The sequence below is a fragment of the Marmota flaviventris genome, chromosome 6 (genome assembly GCF_047511675.1).
Source record: "Marmota flaviventris isolate mMarFla1 chromosome 6, mMarFla1.hap1, whole genome shotgun sequence".
In the NCBI taxonomy this organism is placed as follows: domain Eukaryota; kingdom Metazoa; phylum Chordata; class Mammalia; order Rodentia; family Sciuridae; genus Marmota; species Marmota flaviventris.
In genome coordinates this window covers 57815813-57835174 of record NC_092503.1, presented here as the reverse complement: position 1 = coordinate 57835174, position 19362 = coordinate 57815813, and the positions used below count along the sequence as shown (strand labels likewise).

At 33.3% G+C, this 19362-nt stretch overlaps 1 protein-coding gene across 2 annotated transcripts in view; it reads left to right on the top strand.

The window, feature by feature from the left end:
- Lin28b (lin-28 homolog B) overlaps positions 1–19135 on the top strand; it is a 112746-nt gene extending 93611 nt beyond the window's left edge. For both annotated transcript variants that reach the window (XM_071613897.1, XM_027928406.2), the window contains exon 4: positions 18766–19135. In XM_071613897.1, the coding sequence (XP_071469998.1) occupies positions 18766–19135 (370 nt within the window). The remainder of the gene's footprint in view (positions 1–18765) is intronic.
- Positions 19136–19362: the final 227 nt, after the last annotated feature.

The following is a 19362-nucleotide window of genomic DNA, read 5'->3' as shown; positions in this document are numbered from 1 at the left end:
TATTTATTTATTTATTTTTTAATTTGGATAGAGGGTCTCATTAGGTTGCTGAGGCTGGCCTCAAACTTGGGCTCCTCCTGCCTCAGCTTCCTGAGTAGCTGGGATTATAGGCTGTACCACCGTACCTAGCCATCACAGCTTTTCACTATGTATTCTTCTATTCTTCTATATCCTTCAGTTTTAAAGTTGTAGATTGAAGAAGAACTGGTGTAGTAACAATAAGTCTATCATGGTCAGAAGCCCATTGAAACAATATATTCTCAATTTTTTTGGTAATACAGGGATAAAATATTTATATTTCATAATTACATGTAGAATATCTTTCAGCCATACTGTGATAGCTGTTTGTAGAAATAATTTATTTGTAATCTTTTATATTTTGTTTTGTTTGTTTCTAATTAGGTATTCCCTGTCATATATTAAAGGATATGGTTTTCAAGGTCTTTTATGTACTTGACACTGAATTTATTTCTCAGCATGAATGTATGTGGTATGTTTTCTGCTATACTTACTTCATCACTGTCATCTGCCATCTGATGACACAGGGAATTACTTGTGTACTATACATATATGTAAGGTATAGCTCATTTGAAGGGTATTATGTCATTTTTTGGTCATTTTTGAAGGGTATTATGTCATTGTTACTAATTTGCCTTGATGTTATGTTACTTCAAAATGATTTCCCTCTCATTGACTATATGTACATTCCTGCTGGTATCCCCTATATCTCCTGTCTTTCACTTACTTCCATGTACTTGTATAGACTGTTTTCTCTTAAATTCACATTTATAATAGGTAAATACAAGTATTGGTAATTTCATTGGGTTTCCTGTGTACTTTTGCCACTGTATTTTTAGTTGAAATGTGTTTTATTTTCCTATAAAATACCTTTTCCTATATATTAAATTAAGGATGATTGATATATCTTAAATAATGTATATATGTAGATTAGATTATTTAAAACATTTTTAGGATATGAATAGGGGCAAAATAAATGTTTATTATAAAAACTAAATATTAGCTGGATAATGTTAAGAAATATTTCTTTAAATATGTCAGAATGTATGTGTTTTATACTGTGAATCTGGCCAGATTAATATCTGAAGTCTTTGGGTCTGTCTACTCACTAGTTCATGATGCCTAATTTTCTTTTGTCTTTTATGACTTTTTCTTTTTTATCCAGAAAGTTATGTTTCTGGATCTTTTATTTTAAGAATTCTGTGACTCCTGACTCGAAAGTACTTTTCCTCTGGGGTGAACTTATCTTTACCCTGTATGTACCTGCAGGTATTTGTACCAACTGGGAACCATGTTAAAATAAATTCTCATCTTGAATCGTAGTCCCACTTGCACTGAGGGCATGTGGAGGCTGGTTTGTGGTTGTCATTGCCCAAGGGAAAGATAGTTTTCTCTGGAGGAATCCTAGCACCAAGTTGAATCAGGAAAGTTTTCTTTCCATCTCCTTTCTTGGGGCAACTTCCATTTTCATTCATCTTTTCATTGCAACATAAGTTTAAGGCATTCCAGCTCTATCAGGCAAGATCTCCCATTACATTCCTAATTTCAGGCAGGATCTAAACTTTGTTTCCTGGTTCCTCTGCTGCATCACCCACTTCACAAGGGAAAGCATACGTTGTTTCCACTACTCTGCAGATTTTTCCAGAGTGCACATCTATTTCACTGCTCCTCTTACCATCCTAATTTTCATTTCATTTTTGACTTATAAGCATGACTTAACTTTCCTACCTCATCAACAAAATATTCCAAAAGATGTTTTAAAAAATATTTTCCAGCATTTTTTATTGTTTTCAGTGGTATAGTTGTTCAAAATATGTTACTTTAAAGAATGTGTACTTCATTGATTTTTTTTTAATATCTTTATTTTATTTATTTATTTTTATGTGGTGCTGAGGATTGAACCCAGCGCCTCACACGTGGTAGGCGAGCGCCAGCCCCAGCCCCTGATTTTTTTTTTTTTATTATTTTGATCAATTTGTGTTTTTGCTGCTGTAGGTATTTTTTAAGTATGTGTGTCATTTCTCTTTCTCTGAATTGCCTGTTCATGTTTGTTCTCTGTTTTTCTCTTGGACTCTTGATTTGCAGATATGTTACAGCTTTTTAAAGATCATCTTCTCTACTCTAAGAGAAAATTGCTGCCTGAGGAAGATCAAATTCCTAAAAATAGTTGTGTAACTTTGAGGAAGTTAAATATAATGCTACCAGTGTGGTCCCACTTTCATTCCTTAGTCCTTTTGTATTCATTTTATATTGTACCTAATGCCACTTACTGCCTCCTGCTTGTAAATTCATCAACCTATTTTAACATCTCATCTTGTTTGGTCTCTCTAATAGCAGCCACCTTTTCAAATATAAAAGTATATTTTAGATTTTAGTTAAGGAAATACCTCTTTTGTTACATTCCTACTATTGCTCTTACTTTTTAAATAGTAATATTTCTAAAAGCATTGCCCGAATTTCTCTTCCACTTCACATGGCTTTATGTACCATTTGTTCAATGATGTCTCCCAAATTTTTGATGCATCTCTTCAGGGTTCAGACTAGCAGTCTCCAGAGATGCCCATTAAGGTACAGTTAACTTTTATTCTTCCATTATTACTTACTTGAATAATCATTATAGCAATAACTATAACTTAGGATATTTTTCCCTTTAAAAGAACAGTAAAGATAAGTAGATAAGGAATGGAAAATAAATTAATTATAGCTTCCATAAGATTTTATAGCACACTATTAGGTTATTTGATTTGCTTTCTATACTGTCTTTTTTTTTTTTTTTTTTTTTGTACTGGGGGTTGAACCTAGGGACACTTAACCACTGAGTCACATCCCTAGTACTTTTTTATATTTTATTAGAGACAGAGTCTCACTGAATTGCTTCAGGGCCTTGCTAAATTGCTGAGGCTGGCTTTGAACTCGTATCCTCTTGTCTCGGCATCCTGAGCTGTGGGATTATATGCACCACTGTACCTGGCTTCTTTACTGCTTTTTTTAAAGGGAAAAATGTTTAAGCATATTGTTTTCTTTATTTTCTTTCTTGCTTGCTACTCTTACTCATGTGGACTCAGTTCTACCATAAATTATCTTACCACTAGTGTGGTAGAGATGGTTCAGAAATATAAATACCCCAGAGTAGAAGAAGAAATTTCACCTAGCATTTATGTGTAGAGCTTTATAGTTTACAAAGCACTTTAACATATTTATCTCACTTGAGACCAGCAGCAGCCATGTGGACTAAGTGGGAGTTACATTTATCTTTAAAAACAGATTCCAAGAGGGTGAATTTAAGGATCAGCAAATCCAGAGAGTAAGATTATAGTAATTTTTATCATGGATCATCTGAATTACATGCTAAAATTCTGGAGTCCCCATTAGTAGGTTTGTGGTCATGAACAGTGCGTATGCACCAACTTTGAAATTCATTTCCCCCCTATTTTAAGGTGAAATATTTTAAAATATTAAATTCCAAAACATATGTAATATTGTCATCAGGTTTCTATTTTCTTTTCCAAGCCAGCCAACTTACTTTTCTAAACATGCTTTCCAGTTTTCTACTTGTGTCTAATTAATCTTGCCATTTACTCATCTTGCATGTTTTCTTTTCTATTTCTGCATCTATATAGACCTTACTCTTTTTTCATAACTTTTAACAACCTTACTATAGCCAGGCCAACTCCTTTGCATAGCCGCCGTACCTGTTGTTCCAATGATCATGATGATAACCTCTTCCTTTGAAAAAATTTAACATTCTTTATTACAGCAACTGTCAAAGTCTACATTTTATTAGCCATAAATATGCCTGGAAGGGTAGTCATCATCATTTATTATCATGTCCACTGGACTCTTTTAAAATAATATTACAAATAATTTACAAATTAAGGATGGTTTAAGAAACCCGGAAGTTCATAAGAATTTACGTGTAACAAATCCAAATTTTTATTCCATATTTTTCTGTCATATGTATAAAAAATGGGCACTATTCTTTGAATGTAGGTAACTGCACATAAATGATTCTGGAACATACTTGTGTTATAAATACCCATATTTCAAATATATTTCTAATAAGTGCCAACTCATTATTACTCTGGTTCTTCTTTTACTTGCACCTCCAAAGTGGAATACTGTTGAAAATTTTTATGGCTCATAATTTTGATGAAGAGAAGGTAATCATTCTCCTTAGCCTGTAATTTCAAAACATGTTTTATTTTTGACACTGATTAGAATGATCATTTCAATGGTGGTTCTAATTTCTGTGCAACCTTTCAGGGTCTTCACTAATTGTGTAACTCTGAACCATCTTAAGTGATTTTCCTACTACATGCCTTTAAAAGATGAAAGAATACTGTTATGCATCCTTTTAGCAAAATTTTTGTTCAGAAATTGTGCATAATAACATTGTCACTGTAGAATGATCACCTAGATAGCAAATTTCCTTTTTGTCCTTAGAAATATATTGTTCACTCATTGACTCTTGAACTTGAGAGAATTTATAGAAGATATTACCTTATATGAAGTCTCATAATCTGAGAGTTTGCTTACACAACTAAATTTTGTCATATTAATGTCTGGAGTGCAGCTCCTTTTCTGTTTGTGCTCTTGTTTGTCTAACAGTTATGAAACTACCTCTGTCAGTTCTCTGCCTTTATGAACAGAAAATGAAAGATTGTGAATTCTCAACTGTATTCAGTGAAAGGTTAAAAAGAAAAAAGACTAAAAATGCTGTCTCACAGTGTCCTCTACACATTCTTGAAAGATCAGGCAGTACCTTGAGAAATACAATAAGATAATTGAAGGAAGGAAAGATAGAGGTGATTTGTTTCACTATCTTATTGTCTCTCTAGTGATTATATCTTTATCTTATTTTAATTTCCTTCTTATTACTTTAATCATATTCTTATATAATATTATTTTATTATGTCTTATTAAATGTAAGAAGTATTTTATAGCAATCATATTTCTGTTACTTTAATGTCTTTTTAGTGTATTTGGAAATGATTCCCAGAGTGGTGAAATAGGAAAATGCTTCAAAATATAGGAAAAATAAAATTACTGTGGAAAGAAACACAAAAACTAAATTCGGTTTAATAACCTTGAATTTTAAAGTTAGTTGTGCATTTATCTCATCTCCTTTCTAGATCTGTGTGCTGAAAAGAACAATGACTGTGTCCATGATAACTTCTGTATCTTATGTGACCTCTCTAGTGCATGTTTATTATGTTAAAGAGTAATTTTCAAAAAAGATAACTTAATGACTCTTACACAGATATAAATGAATAAAATGTTAAAAGATTTTATTTAAATACAATTAAAGGATACAACCAGACAGATGTTATAGCTAGTTCAAAGGACTAAAGAATATGAGTATTGAAATGAATGTGCATGTGGAGGCAAAACTAACTTTTTCTGCAGTAGGGTAGGGAAATCAGTTGAATCTCTGTCAGGATAGACTATTTCTCTCTACAGAGAATAACTTGGCATTGCTGTCAGTTAGGAGACATGTAAAGAACTGTAACATAGCCCTGATAGAGCCAGATAATCCAGAAGTGTATGCTGTGGATCTAGACAAAGCAATTGAAGAGAATTTTGCATTCATCGTCATAAATAAGTAGCATTGTACCATATGCAGCTATTATATTTTAAAATATTTTTTAGTTTTCTGAAATAAGAATAATTTTAGAGTATAATAATTAAGTATTGTTTGAACAAGTTTACTTCCTTTTACCACACCTGTTAGGGTATTATTCGAGTTTTGCTTTGTTTTTTTAGGAAAAAGTTTGTAGTAGCTTTGTTTCTCTTGTCCCACTAAGAAAATAAGTGTCAAGTTCTTCATGTAAACTTCTACCAGCCAAATCCAGAGGGTAACCAAAGGATTTGAAAACTTATCATTCAAAGACTTACAGAATTATCCTCATTAAAAAGCCACTTTTCCTTTGGCTTGTACAATATGTACAAATAAGTTTGGAATGTGTATAATCAAGCCCTATGATTAGCAAACATTAAAAGTATTAGAAATTTGAGTCCATTCAAGGACTTAAATGCCCTCCTCATACTTATCTTGTGTTTTTATCTCCATCCTTAGCTCAGTGGCCATGTGTTCACAGGGGCATAGCCTTAAGATGTTAAGTAGGGCTGGGCTCAGGGGTATACACCTGTAATCCCATCAGTTTAGGAGGCTGAGGCAGCCTTAGCAACTAAGTGAGACCCTATCTCAAAATAATAAATATAAAAAGAGCTAGGGATGTGGCTCAGTGGTTAAGCATCATAGGGTTCAGTCCCGGGCACCAAAAAAAAAAAAAAGTAGGAAAACAAGGGATCAGTAACAGAGATCTACAGATTCTGGGGTTTATGAAGCTTGACCATCAAGCTTTAGACACATATAAAGCTTTTTAACATTAAGGACAGTCTAAGCAATAAGGAGAAGAAAGGTGAAGTAGCTATGAGGTCAAGAATACCTTCCATGACTTTGTCTTCAAAATCTCATTTTCCAGAACTGACCTACACAAGAGGAGAAAATATCGCAGTTACAGAGATTATCTGGACATGGTAAAATTGTTCAATTTACACCTAACTACCTACGTGGTGAACAATTTAAGAACTGCTGATTTTTGGTAAAGCTAGTCACAAGAAGACCATTTTGACTAGATTAGAAATGGACAGAGGTTATTTACTTCTCATCTATATCTCATCATTTTCCTAAACCGTAGCTGCTGCTGGAATGGGAGATCAAACTTGATTAATCATTAGAAGCCTTTCCTTGGTGATTTCAGCAAAATACTTTAAACTCCTTCCAATTCCTGCATAGCTATCAAGGCAGGAGATGGTTTGGCACAGCTTTCTTTTGCCCTTTGCCCATAAAGGCACATTTTGGAATGATCACACCAGGCAATGTGCTCTAAGACACTGGTCATCTGTCTATTAATATTTTTTAATGTTGTTCATATAAACATTGTCAAATTGGGATGTTTGTGAATATTTCTTAGAAATTCAGTAATATAGTATTAATCTAGTGCTAGAATTTAGTAATATAGCAATAGGGAGGTGTTTTGACATCATCTTCATAAAAACCCAGATACCGTCACCATTACTTGTATTAAAGGTAACTCAATCATGGTAATGCCACAGCTTTAAATAACCCAGCAAAGTACTCCCTTGGTTGAACCTAGGATAACATCTTTTAATCTAGCTTCTTCATTGCCTGTGGCCTGCAAACAACCAGTATAAACTGAAACTTTTATCTAACCCTCATCTGTACCATTAGTCATGCCACCAAAACTGATTGTTAGCTTCTGTGTCTTTCTTTTCTTTTCTTTTGAATTTCTCATGCTGTCTCCCTTCTGCTTTAACAGATGTGTGTGTGTGTGTGTGTGTGTGTGTGTGATATAAAAAATAAAAGCTAATCACTATGTTATATTGAAGTCTTTATTTTATATGCTAAAATATTTTAAAGCTATTTTTATTGTGGCATTTAAATTCTTTTTATTTGGATGTTTACATTCACTTCTCTAGGTAACAGATTATTGCTTTACTTATTAAGTAACCATGATAAAATTCTTTTTAAAATTTCTTGTGCTCCAGTCAGATTATATTTAATAAAGTTTTTTCAATGCACTAAAATCTTCAGTATGTATATATGACTTTAGAATGCTTTGTAAAATAATGTCACAGATAAAAAATAATGCTGATTTACAGAACCAAAGCCTAGAAGAAGTCATGTGATGAGCAAGAAAAAAAAGCATTAATAAAAATTCATACAAAGAACTGGGGATGTCTCTGAGTGGTAAAGTATGCCTAGCATGTACAAGGCCCTGTATTTGATCATCAGTACCACAAGAAACAAAAAATTGACACAGAGCACTAGCAGAATTATAATTCGTTAGGCCGAGCCGATCACATGTCACTACACTGGCATACCTTGCTGGAGGTGAATTTGGAATGGTCTGGTGGAAAATAAGTGGTTCTGGGATTTTAAGTTTTTAGCCAGGCTGCTGTAATAGATAAATAAGCAGACATTTTCATATTGCGTATTATAATCTGTTTCTTATATCTAAGCAAGCATCTAATTTTAACCATTTGGAGATGAATTAATTGTTGTCTTTTCCTTATATTTGATAATAGCAACAGCCTTCTGTAGAGTATAGAGTATATCCTCTCCTTCTCCTCACCCCTCCCCTCCCCCTCCTCTTTCAACTTTGGATGTTGTTTGTCACCTAAAGGAGATATAACATTTTAATTTCAAATAAATATTTAACTTATAGAATTCACCATTATGTACCTTTTTAAGTCAATGGTACAGAATAGAAGATGCTCAACAAATGATTATTATTTCATGGGATTGCAACAGAATCTACCAAGTACTTTTAAATATAATGGAATGAAATACAAAAATCTGGTTTGTAATTGCCCATGATTGAAGTGCCCTAAGCCCTGATGATTTCTTTCACCCCCTGTGGCCTCTTCTAATTCATTTGCATGTCCATCCCTACTTCTCGGTGACCTGCACTGCCATTTGAATGTTATATATCTTTACCTCATATTTTCCATCTTATCATGTTATTTCTATAAAATGAAAGGTCTACAAAAAGAGCTATTGTGTGTTTTAGCTGGTTTCCAAGATAACTATGGTACATTTTTAACTGGTATTATAAGACAGACCATGTCATTAATCATGGAGCCCAAAAGCTAATTAACTGAAGACAACCCCAAAGGCAGTCAGAAGAAGACATCAGAAGAGGTGAGGTACATAAACCTTATTACCCGGATGACTATTTACATACCTTTCACTGACATCTTATGCAAAATTGTGCACATAGTGTATCTAAATCTTATTTTCTTTTTCATTTGATTTTATGAAAATGATTGAATGCTTATTATAAGCACTTGAATCAATTCACTAATAGGCAAGGTCTGTAGAGAGTTTCTTATCATATAACCAAACAACAAAAGAGGTTAGCATAGCAGTGGGCAATTAAAAAACACCTTTTTAAATCAGTACAAACTCAAAATTAGTTTAGTTGGTCTAAAAACTAAGCTTTAGGCAAGACATACAGAATTCATTTCCAATGCCAACAGTTTTAATTTTTGAATTCACTTTGGTTCCATGCCACCACAGAATAAGGTAATGCAGAGCCATCCAAACACCTTTTGCTTATTATTCACTAGGAAGCATTATCTTGGGCTTTTTAAATATTGGAAAACCAGAGTGAGCAGTAGTTTCCCTGTTAATGATACTCTTTTAGGCAATATATAGTTTAAATATTAACTTTGTAAAAAAATAATGGCTAATAATTTTTTATAAAAAGCAGAGATCTTGTTATTTATATACCGTATATACATATTTACCTACTGCTTTCTTATGGGTATAGATTTATACCCATATTTTGATATGTTCAGGCTTTAACTTATTTTTTAGTTTTACATCTTTATAGCTTAGTGGTGAAGAGCATGGACTCTGAAACCAGTCCACCTGTGTTTGATTCTGAACATTTATTGTTAATAAGTATTTATTGTTATTATTTTCTTTTTTAATTATCAGATTAATATCCATAAGAAAGTACATAATTTTCTCTTTGAAAGCCAACAGAATTTGACCAATCAGGAGAAACGTTTTCAAGAGCATATCATACCAAACAAATACATATGCTTGTCAATATTGTTTCAGTAAGGGACATATCAAAAATAACTGAAAATGGTAACTGAAAGAGTTATTATAGGAAATCAATTGTTGGTCAGTAATGATGATGAAGTTTAGGGAAGGTAGCAGTTGATTCAAGGAACTGTAAGTTTTTATCCATTTTAATGACAGTGAGAATACACATTGAACCTATTCCTCATTATGAACTAATAATTATGTAAATGGCCTCAAAACAGAGAACCACTTCTGAATTTAAACTCAGTAGGTTTGGGTAGTGTTTTCCTTCCAAAATAAGCAGGGATCAGTAATGCTGCAAGGTTGTTACTGTCACAACCAACAATTACAGGGAGTTGTTTTTGGTTCCCAGAAAGGAAATAAGTTACATACCTCACTCCCACCCTTTCTCCTTTCCTTTCATCTCTTCCCCTTTTCCTTTCTGAGGCATCAATGACTTGTTGAAAACAGTTTTCTGTTTTAAGCCATATTGCTTACAGTAGTGAGGATTATAGAGTGATCCCATGGTAAGATTGCCCTTGCATTGTGAGTTGCAGTTCTCAAGTAGCTGCCTGCCACTGTCCACTGAGGAGCTTTTTAAAAAATACTGACAGCTGGAGCTTCCCTCTACAAGATTCTGTTTGAGAGGTAGGTCTGCAGTAGGACCCAGGCATTATTATTTTTAAAACCTTCCAAGGTGATTCATGTGACTAACAATAACAGTGAAGATTAAATTACAAGATGGAAATGGAATCATATAATTGCTTTTTGCTTTTTTCTTTTTTTAAATATTTTGTATTTGTAGATGGACACAATACCTTTATTTTATTTGTTATGTGGTGCCAGGGATCGAACCCAGTGCCTCACACATGATAGGCAAGTGCTCTACCACTGAGCCACAACCCCAGTCCTTCTTTTTTCTTTTTAAATTACACAAATAATATATTAATTCTTTCTTGTAATTTAAAAAAGGAACTATAAAAATTCATGGGAAATGCCCCTTCATACAACTGTTTTCCTCCCCAGATATAACCAGTGTTAATTTGTTAACTTACTATTTATCCTTGTGGTGACTTTTTCATAGGTTAAAAAAATGGATATAATTACGTATATCATGTATATTATCTTTGCAACATTAAGGTGATTATACTATATTTATGTATTATCCTGTTTTTTTTTTTAACTTAAGTTTTTCTTGGAGATCTTACACAAAGATCTCAATTTTTTATTTATTTATTTTTTGGTTAGACACAATACATTTTTGTTTGTTTATTTATTTATTTTTTTATGTGGTGTTGAGGATCAAACTCAGGACCTCGCGCATGCTAGGCGAGCGCTCTACTGCTGAGCCACAACCCCAGCCCAAAGATCTCAATTTTTAAAAATTATTTTACTTCATTCCTTTTAGTATCTGCTAAGTGTTTCTTGGTGTGTGCAGGCTTGAACTTATTTTTCAGTTTTACATATTTATAGCTTAATGGTAAAGAGCATGGACTTTGCAGCCAGACCACCTGGGTTTGGTTGTTGTTGTCATTTTCCTTTTCTAACTTTTTACTAATATGGACAGTGCTCTAGTTCATATCTTAGTACCCACAATATTGTGCTTGTTGGTGAATATTCCAGGAGGGCAGATTCCTAGAATTAAAGTTGCCAGATCAGAAGGTATGTGTACCAGTATTTTGAAATATGCTATCAAATTATTCTCTGAGAGAGTCAATTTACACTCACTGCAACCAGTGGAATCTGATGGGGGTATCTCAAGGCCAAATATATCATTCACATTATGGTATGATTTTATGGGCTAACTGAAATGTCAGGCTTCTCTTTCTCTCCTTTTTTAAAATATTTATTTTTTTTAGGTGTAGTTGGACACAATACCTTTATTTTATTTATTTATTTTTATGTGGTGCTGAGGATCAAACCCAGGTCCTCACAAGCCCTAGGCGAGCGCTCTACTGCTGAGCACAACCCAAGCCTAGGCTTCTCTCTTTTGACTTGAATTTTATTGAGTCAGTTTGGTAACACAGGTTATGGTCTATCAACCTAAGGTTCCCATTTATAGTCTGAAAAATATGATTAAAAAGAATGAAAAAAATATTTGCCAATATTTAAAACAAAAATTTTAATTGTGTGAAATATAGGAGGGATATAAATAAAACCTGGCTTTGGCAGTGAAAAAAATCTGAACTAATCTAGTCTCAGCCTTTCATTTTATAGAAAGTTCAAGAGAGGAGCTGGCCGACCTCTCCAGGGTAGTGACAAAATAGTAACCCAAATCTCAAGAAAAATCTACTTCAAATCATACACACACACACACACACATTTATATATATATATATGAGAGAGTGTGTGTATGTTGGTATTTTTTTATTATTTATATATGACAGCAGAATACATTACAATTCTTATTACACATATAGAGCACAGTTTTTCCATATTTCTGGTTGTATACACAGTATATTCACACCAATTTTTGTCTTCATACATTGGATAATAATGATCATCACGTTCCACCATCATTTCTAACCCCATGCCCCCTTCCTTTCCCTCCAACCCCTCTGCCCTATCTAGAGTTTGTCTATTCCTCCCATGCTTCCTCTCCCTATCCCACTAGAAATCAGCCTCTTTATAGCAAAGAAGACATTCAGCATTTGGTTATTTGGGATTGGCTAACTTCACTTAGCATTATCTTCTCTAACTCCATCCATTTACCTGCAAATGCCATGATTTTATTCTCTTTTATTGTTGAGTAATATTCCATTGTGTATATATGCCACATTTTTTTAATCCATTCATCTATTGAAGGGCATCTAGATTAGTTCCACAGTTTAGCTATTGTGAATTGTGCTGCTATAAACCTTGATGTGGCTATGTCCCTGTAGTATGCTATTTTTAAGTCCTTTGGGTATAGACCAAGGAGAGAGATAGCTGGGTCAAATGGTGGTTCCATTCCTACTTTTCCAAGAAATATCCATACTGCTTTCTATGTTGGCTGCACCAGTTTGCAGTCCCACCAGCAATATATGAATGTGCCTTTTTCCCCGCCAACACTTATTGTTGTTTGTGTTCTTAATAGCTGCTGTTCTAACTGGAGTGAGATGAAATCTTAGAGTGGTTTTGATTTGCACTTCTTTAATTGCTAGTGATGCTGAACATTTTTTCATATATTTGTTGATTGATTGTATATATAAGTGTCTGTTCAGGTCCTTGGCCCATTTATTGATTGGGTTATTTGTTTTTTTGGTGTTTAACTTTTTGAGTCCTTTCAGGATTTTATTTTTTTAGGCTTACATATAATAAAATGGCATCCATATTATTGGTTATAACACTGTCATATAATAAAAGTGGAAGTGGCTGGGAACAGTGGTGCATACCCATAATCCCAGTGATTCTGGAGGCTGAGGCAGGAGGTTCAAGGCTCAACCTCAGCAACTTGGTAAGACCCTGTCTTAAAAAAAAATAAAAGGGCTGGGGATGTAGCTTAGTGGGTAAGTATCCCTGGGTTTAATCCTCAGTATCCCCCCTAAAAAAAAAAAAAAAAGAAGTGAAACATACTATTTTCAATTAAAATTTCTTTCTAGGTAAATTCTTTAAGTTTCTTCATTTCTTCACCAATAAAGTATAGATATTGTGGTACCTATTTCACAGGGTTTGGAGGAAGATTAAATTACGTAACATTAAAAACCTTTAGTACATAATGCTAAATTAATTGAATTATATTATTTTTGTCATTTTAATTTTAACAGTATGTTTAGCCCTAATGTATATAGATGTCTTTAAGCATTAATTAAGGTAATAGAGGAGGGTGAGGCTGACTTTTGGCTTTCAAAGATACTAAGGAAAACTTGTCTGGGGTTAAATGCATATTTTTTTTCATATATTCCTTAGGAAACTTCTTAAAAGAACATATTGCCACTGATATTTTTGAAAATTCAGTGTTTTACCTATTGTACTTAAGAAGAATATTTTTAAAATTAACTTTATTAAATATTATATAGTCTAGCTTACAGTCTTAGGAGTTTGGTTTAAGAAGAATGAAATAAAAGAAGCAAACTCTATAAAGCACAGGTTTCTTTTTGATAGAGAAACGTGAGTATTGTTGAAGGACCTCTCTAGTTCTGTGATTCATCAGTTTCCTAACTCTCTTCTGGGTATTTTGAGGCAGAGCCTATGGAAAGAATAAGCTATACCCAGACAAATATAATTTAGATTGAATAAAAATGGTATTATGTAAAAATGTGGATGTGTAACCGATGTGATTCTGCAACTTGTATTTGGGGTAAAAAATGGGAGTTAATAACCCACTTGAATCAAATGTATGGAAGATGATATGTCATGAGCTTTGTAATGTTTTGAACAACCAATTAAAAAAAAAAAAAAAAAAAAAAAAAGCTATCCAGGACAAAATGGGACCTCTGGAAGGTTGATCTCAGTCCCTCTTACTCTCAGAAGGCATAGGGTGGGCACATTGTTCCTATCAAAAGCTATGTTCTGGGTCTTTTCCTTTTCGGCTCTCTTGAGTTCTCTGATAACATTTCTACCCACCTACCTCCAACACCACCAGGCTGGGGTCCAGCATTCTCATGTTCTGGGCTGATTGACACTTACTGATTAGAAACAAGTATTCAAATTTATTAGAATAAAAAATATAAAATTGAGGAATGTTATTAGTATCATTTCTGGGTTTTGTTTTTGGTTTGTTTGGGGGTTGTTTGGTTTTTGTGTGAGGGGTTTTCTTTCTCTCTCTCTCTCTCTCTTTTTTTTCTGCTGAGAGTTGAATTAAGGGCCTCATGCATACTAAGATATACTCCCAACCCCTCCTTTCTGGATTTCAGTTGAAACCTATATTAAATATGACAATTTCTTCAGAGAGTGGGTTATCTTTACAATTTGGGTCCTGAAATTCTGTACAATCTGTGACTTTTCTTGCCCCTCTGGCATCCCATTTGGAAACTTTACCAATGCTTTTTCTCATCTTTCTTTTCCAGGGATTTTTATCTATTCCTGGGTTATACCTTTTCCTGCCTAAAACTATCACTTTTTCCACTCTATTCTTTGTCCCTAATACTGCTTTACTTACTATTCTCTCAACATTTCCTTTCTGTTGAGAAGCTTGCAGATCACTCTATCTTTTTGTCCTTAATGTCTGACACTCTTAGATTTGAATTTCCATATAAATTTTTAGTCAATGGAGAAGCACCTAACTTACACTTTTAGACAGCTACATCTGGTTGGCTAGCTCTCTCTCTCTCTGTAATATCATTTCTCTCCCTAATTTTTGTTGTTGTGATTACTTTTGGGATCAAGGGAAACCTACATTTGATGAAGCCTTTAAGACATTTGAAGTATCACTTGAAAATCTCTGTATACTTACAGTGATCCTCAGTTGAACTTAGTTCTGAACATTATTGCTGTGATATCATTTGAAAATATAATTTATGTATTTCTTTGTTTGGACCTCAAAATTTGAGATTTTCCAAGGGTCATAGCAGACCTAAATTCTTATTACTGAATCACAGTTTTCCTTTTAAAAATGGAAGCTTAGGAAATTTGGGTATTTTTGTTAACCAATTATCTGATACAGTCTTGTAGTCTTGATTTATAAAAGCCTAAAAGATTGGTTTCTATTTACTTGGCCATCTTAGGTGCTCTATCTGTTGATAGGCAGTTCTCCTTGTTAAAAATTTTAATCTTACTTTGATAATGTTTTTAAATGACTCCAATTTTTGTTTTTCTCTTTAGAGTTTTTAAAATAAATAATACTTAGAGAATGTGTTAGCTTGTTAGAAGTATTTATAATTTTATGAAGAACTTAACCATTCTAAGATTAAATAGAATATTTTTGTTTCATCTTTAGGTTTAATAGGTAAGAACACATACTTTGTATCATTGGTTCAGCATTTTATAAAATACTTAATATGTATAATTTTATTTGTCTATTATTTTAATTTTTTTTTCTTTGCTGGGGATCCATCCCAGGGTTTCACTTGTAATAGGCAAGCAGAGTATTTTATTTTATTTTTATGTGGGGCTATGCATATATATAACAAAATATGATTGTAGTTTTCTTTGTGTAGTCTTTGATTGTGACACTATACCCTTATATTTCTTAAGCAAGTAGCTGTATGTGGCCACACTTGCCATTTTTATACTCACATCACAATGTAAAATTCATACAAACTAATAAAAAACAAGCTGATTTGGAGAAGTGTGGAGTGTGAACAAAAGGGACCAGAACCACATATAGCTTGGTGGAGTTTGTAGTAATGGTATCATTTATGAGCTGAAAGGTAGTTGGACATTTCCATTTTGGTGTTAGTCCCTTGGGAAGGAAGGGATTTCTTAATGGGATGTGATCTGCACTCTTAGTAAGAATGATTGACACTGAATGATTAAATAGAAAAGGAGAATAAATACCACTCCTCCCCCTTCTAAAACCAAGCACATATACACTGAATGCAAATCTTTTCAATGTGGAAGGCAAAGCCTGGCCATATGATAGCACATATCTGAAAAGCCAAGGGGGTGAATTAACTATGCAGATCAGAATGCATGAAAACCAAAATTATATAGTATCCTTATAAATAACTCTTAGAACCCAAAGGTACTAAATGCATAGAGTGTAATCAAAGATGCCATTTGTGAAAGTGGGCAGAATAGTTCCCTAGTCGAAGAACACGGTGCATGCCACAGTGACATGAAATCGACATGTCAGCAGGAGAGCCAGCTCTTTACTGAGCCCTCTGCCCCGTTTTCTCTCTATGAAAATGAGCTCCTAACTGGATGTTATCCTCAGCAAGTGGATTTAATTCAAAAGAAAGATACTTTTCAGATGGGCAAATTTAATGTAGTATTCACTTACCCATTATAGAAGAGAACTATATGGGAAAACATTATCATACATAATGGGGTCACATTTCAAAGATGCCATTTTGAGTGTGTTATTCTGTGTGGATTTCAAGCATTTGTCAGTAATTTTTATTCTTTAATTTGACACCATCTCAGAGCATATGGTTGAAACAGTATTGAATCTGTACTGTAATGTTTTTTTGTTAACTTACAAGTTAACACAATAAATAATCAAAACACATGATTTTTTGGTTTTCCCTTTAATTTTTGTAAGTATGATCCTGTGTTGAATATATATATATATATATATATATATATATATATATATATATATATATATATATATCTTAAGTAAAAAAAGCCCTAAACTTAAATTAAAAAAAAAAAAACACAGGATAATACATAAATATAGTATAATCAGTCACCTTAATGTTGCAAAGATAATATACATGATATAAGTAATTATATGCATTTTTTTAACCTATGGAAAAGTCACCACAAGGATAAATAGTAAGTTACCAAATTAACACTGGTTAATAATTGCACAGCATAAAAGCCTGTCTTGTGAATCCATTATTCTACAATCTGTAAGGTTAATATTGATAACTAGAAAGAAGACAATAGTTGCCATTGTTTTTGCCAATTGAGAAAATTCACCTGTGAAAGGGATCCCAGAAGATAAAATATTAAGTATTCTACATATACTGCTTATTAGGATAGGAGTTTGTCTTTGACATATAAGGTAGTATAAGTTGTTGAGCTAGATACTCCCTCACACACGTACAAATATAATTAGTTACAATTAACTTTTGTTGTTCCTATGATCTTTCAGTAATTCTCACAATTACTATGTATTTATCTGTGTTTTTTTTTTAACATCGTAACCTGTTATTTGTGCTTTGTAATGAGAATTGTGGAATCATAAATGTATTTAGAAAATAAATTTAAACTAGAAAGCTTTCAAAACATTTTACTTGAAAACAAATCACTAAATAAATTCTATCTGCAATATTCAGATTAACCTTTGTAAATATAAATTTTCCTTTATTTCTCCACTTTTGTTGTTTTTAATATCTCAATTTAAAAGAAAAACATGTATTGAAATTGAGCCGAGATAGCTTCCAAATAATTTCCTTGCTCAGCTAAATTAAATTTAAATTTAAGTTAGAAACGAACTTAAATTTTCAAGCATCTACTACAAAACCTTGTCCCTCCTGTGTACATTCAAATATTATGGATTACTCTTTATTCCAATGTAGAAAAATTCACCCTAAGGAAAACTAATTTCCACAGAGAAAAGAAAGTAAACTTTTCTGGTCACTAAACTAGTGAAATACTTTATTAATCTGTTCTAAGTATTTAGAATGTTTGTTTTATAGTATTATCCTGGTATTGCTATAAAATTACTTGGTAATTTGCCAGATTTTCTGACTTGATATTTTATTTATATATCAAATTTCAGTGTACTACTTAATTTTGTACAAAGGAAAAGCTTTAGTTCTGCTGGCTTCCACAGTAAAAATAATTAACACCCAAAGAGGTGTTAAATTCATAAAATTTAATTTGGTCCATATTTTCCCATTTGCTGAGCAAATTGCTATTTCACATCACAGCAAACAGCTGTATTTTTATACTGTTGTTTTCAAAGCTACCTGGCTATTTTGTTGAGTATTGACTGCCCTCTAGTGGACTAACCTTTTCTCTAAAAATAACCTGATGGACCAGTTGTGGTGATGTGCACCTGTGATACTAGACACTTGGGATGTTGAACAGGAGGATTGCAAGTTCAAGGCTAGCCTGGGCAATTTAATGAGACCCTGTCACAAAATAAAAAAGGCTGGGGATATAGCTCAGTGGTAGAGGGCCCCTAGGTTCAATACCTAGTACCACAAAAATAAAATATAATACCCTGTTAAATTTAAACAAATCATCTGTAAATGGAAATGAGTGTATATTCTTTCATGTTTTAGTACTTATGCTTTTCATTGATTGTTGTGTTTAACAAAATTAATTTTTTAAAGTTGCCAGAATGTTTTGGTGCTGATGTCCTTGAAGCAACCAGTATAACAGTATAAGTAACATTACTTTTAAGAAGGTACATTAAAATAAGCCGATCTCATGGACAGTTTGTGTATTTTGGTATTTTAAAGATAATGTCTACATTCCTGTGTAAATGATTATTTTACATAATTGCATTGCTTATCAAATTTTTACTTTAAATTTTTAACAAAGCATACTACCTACATCTAAGATGTTTTCTTCATTCTTGCTTACAGATGCTACAACTGTGGTGGCCTTGATCATCATGCTAAGGAATGTAGTCTACCTCCTCAGCCAAAGAAGTGCCATTACTGTCAGAGCATCATGCACATGGTGGCAAATTGCCCACATAAAACTGTTGCACAGCTGCCTGCCAGTTCTCAGGGAAGACAGGAAGCAGAATCCCAGCCATGTGCTTCGACCTCCCCGCGAGAAGTGGGAGGTGGGCACGGCTGCACATCCCCACCATTTCCTCAGGAGGCTAGGTCAGAGATCTCAGAACGGTCAGGCAGGTCACCCCAAGAAGCTTCCTCTGCAAAGGCTTCTGCAGCACCAGAAGAGCAAAACAAGAAGGGGCCTTCAGTTCAGAAAAGGAAAAAGACATAATACTTCTTAACATATCATGTTCTCTACCCAGTTGGGAAGTCTACCTCATGCAAGTACAGGGGAACAGTATTTCACAGACAGCAGCTGACCTGGGATTTTAACTACTGTTGAGGAACTGTGAATTTTTTTAAACAGACAAATCACTCTAAGTAAATTGCATTTGAGCAGGGTGTCATGTTTTATGTAATTCAGAGAATGAGATACTGTGTGTATCAGTATGTACATGT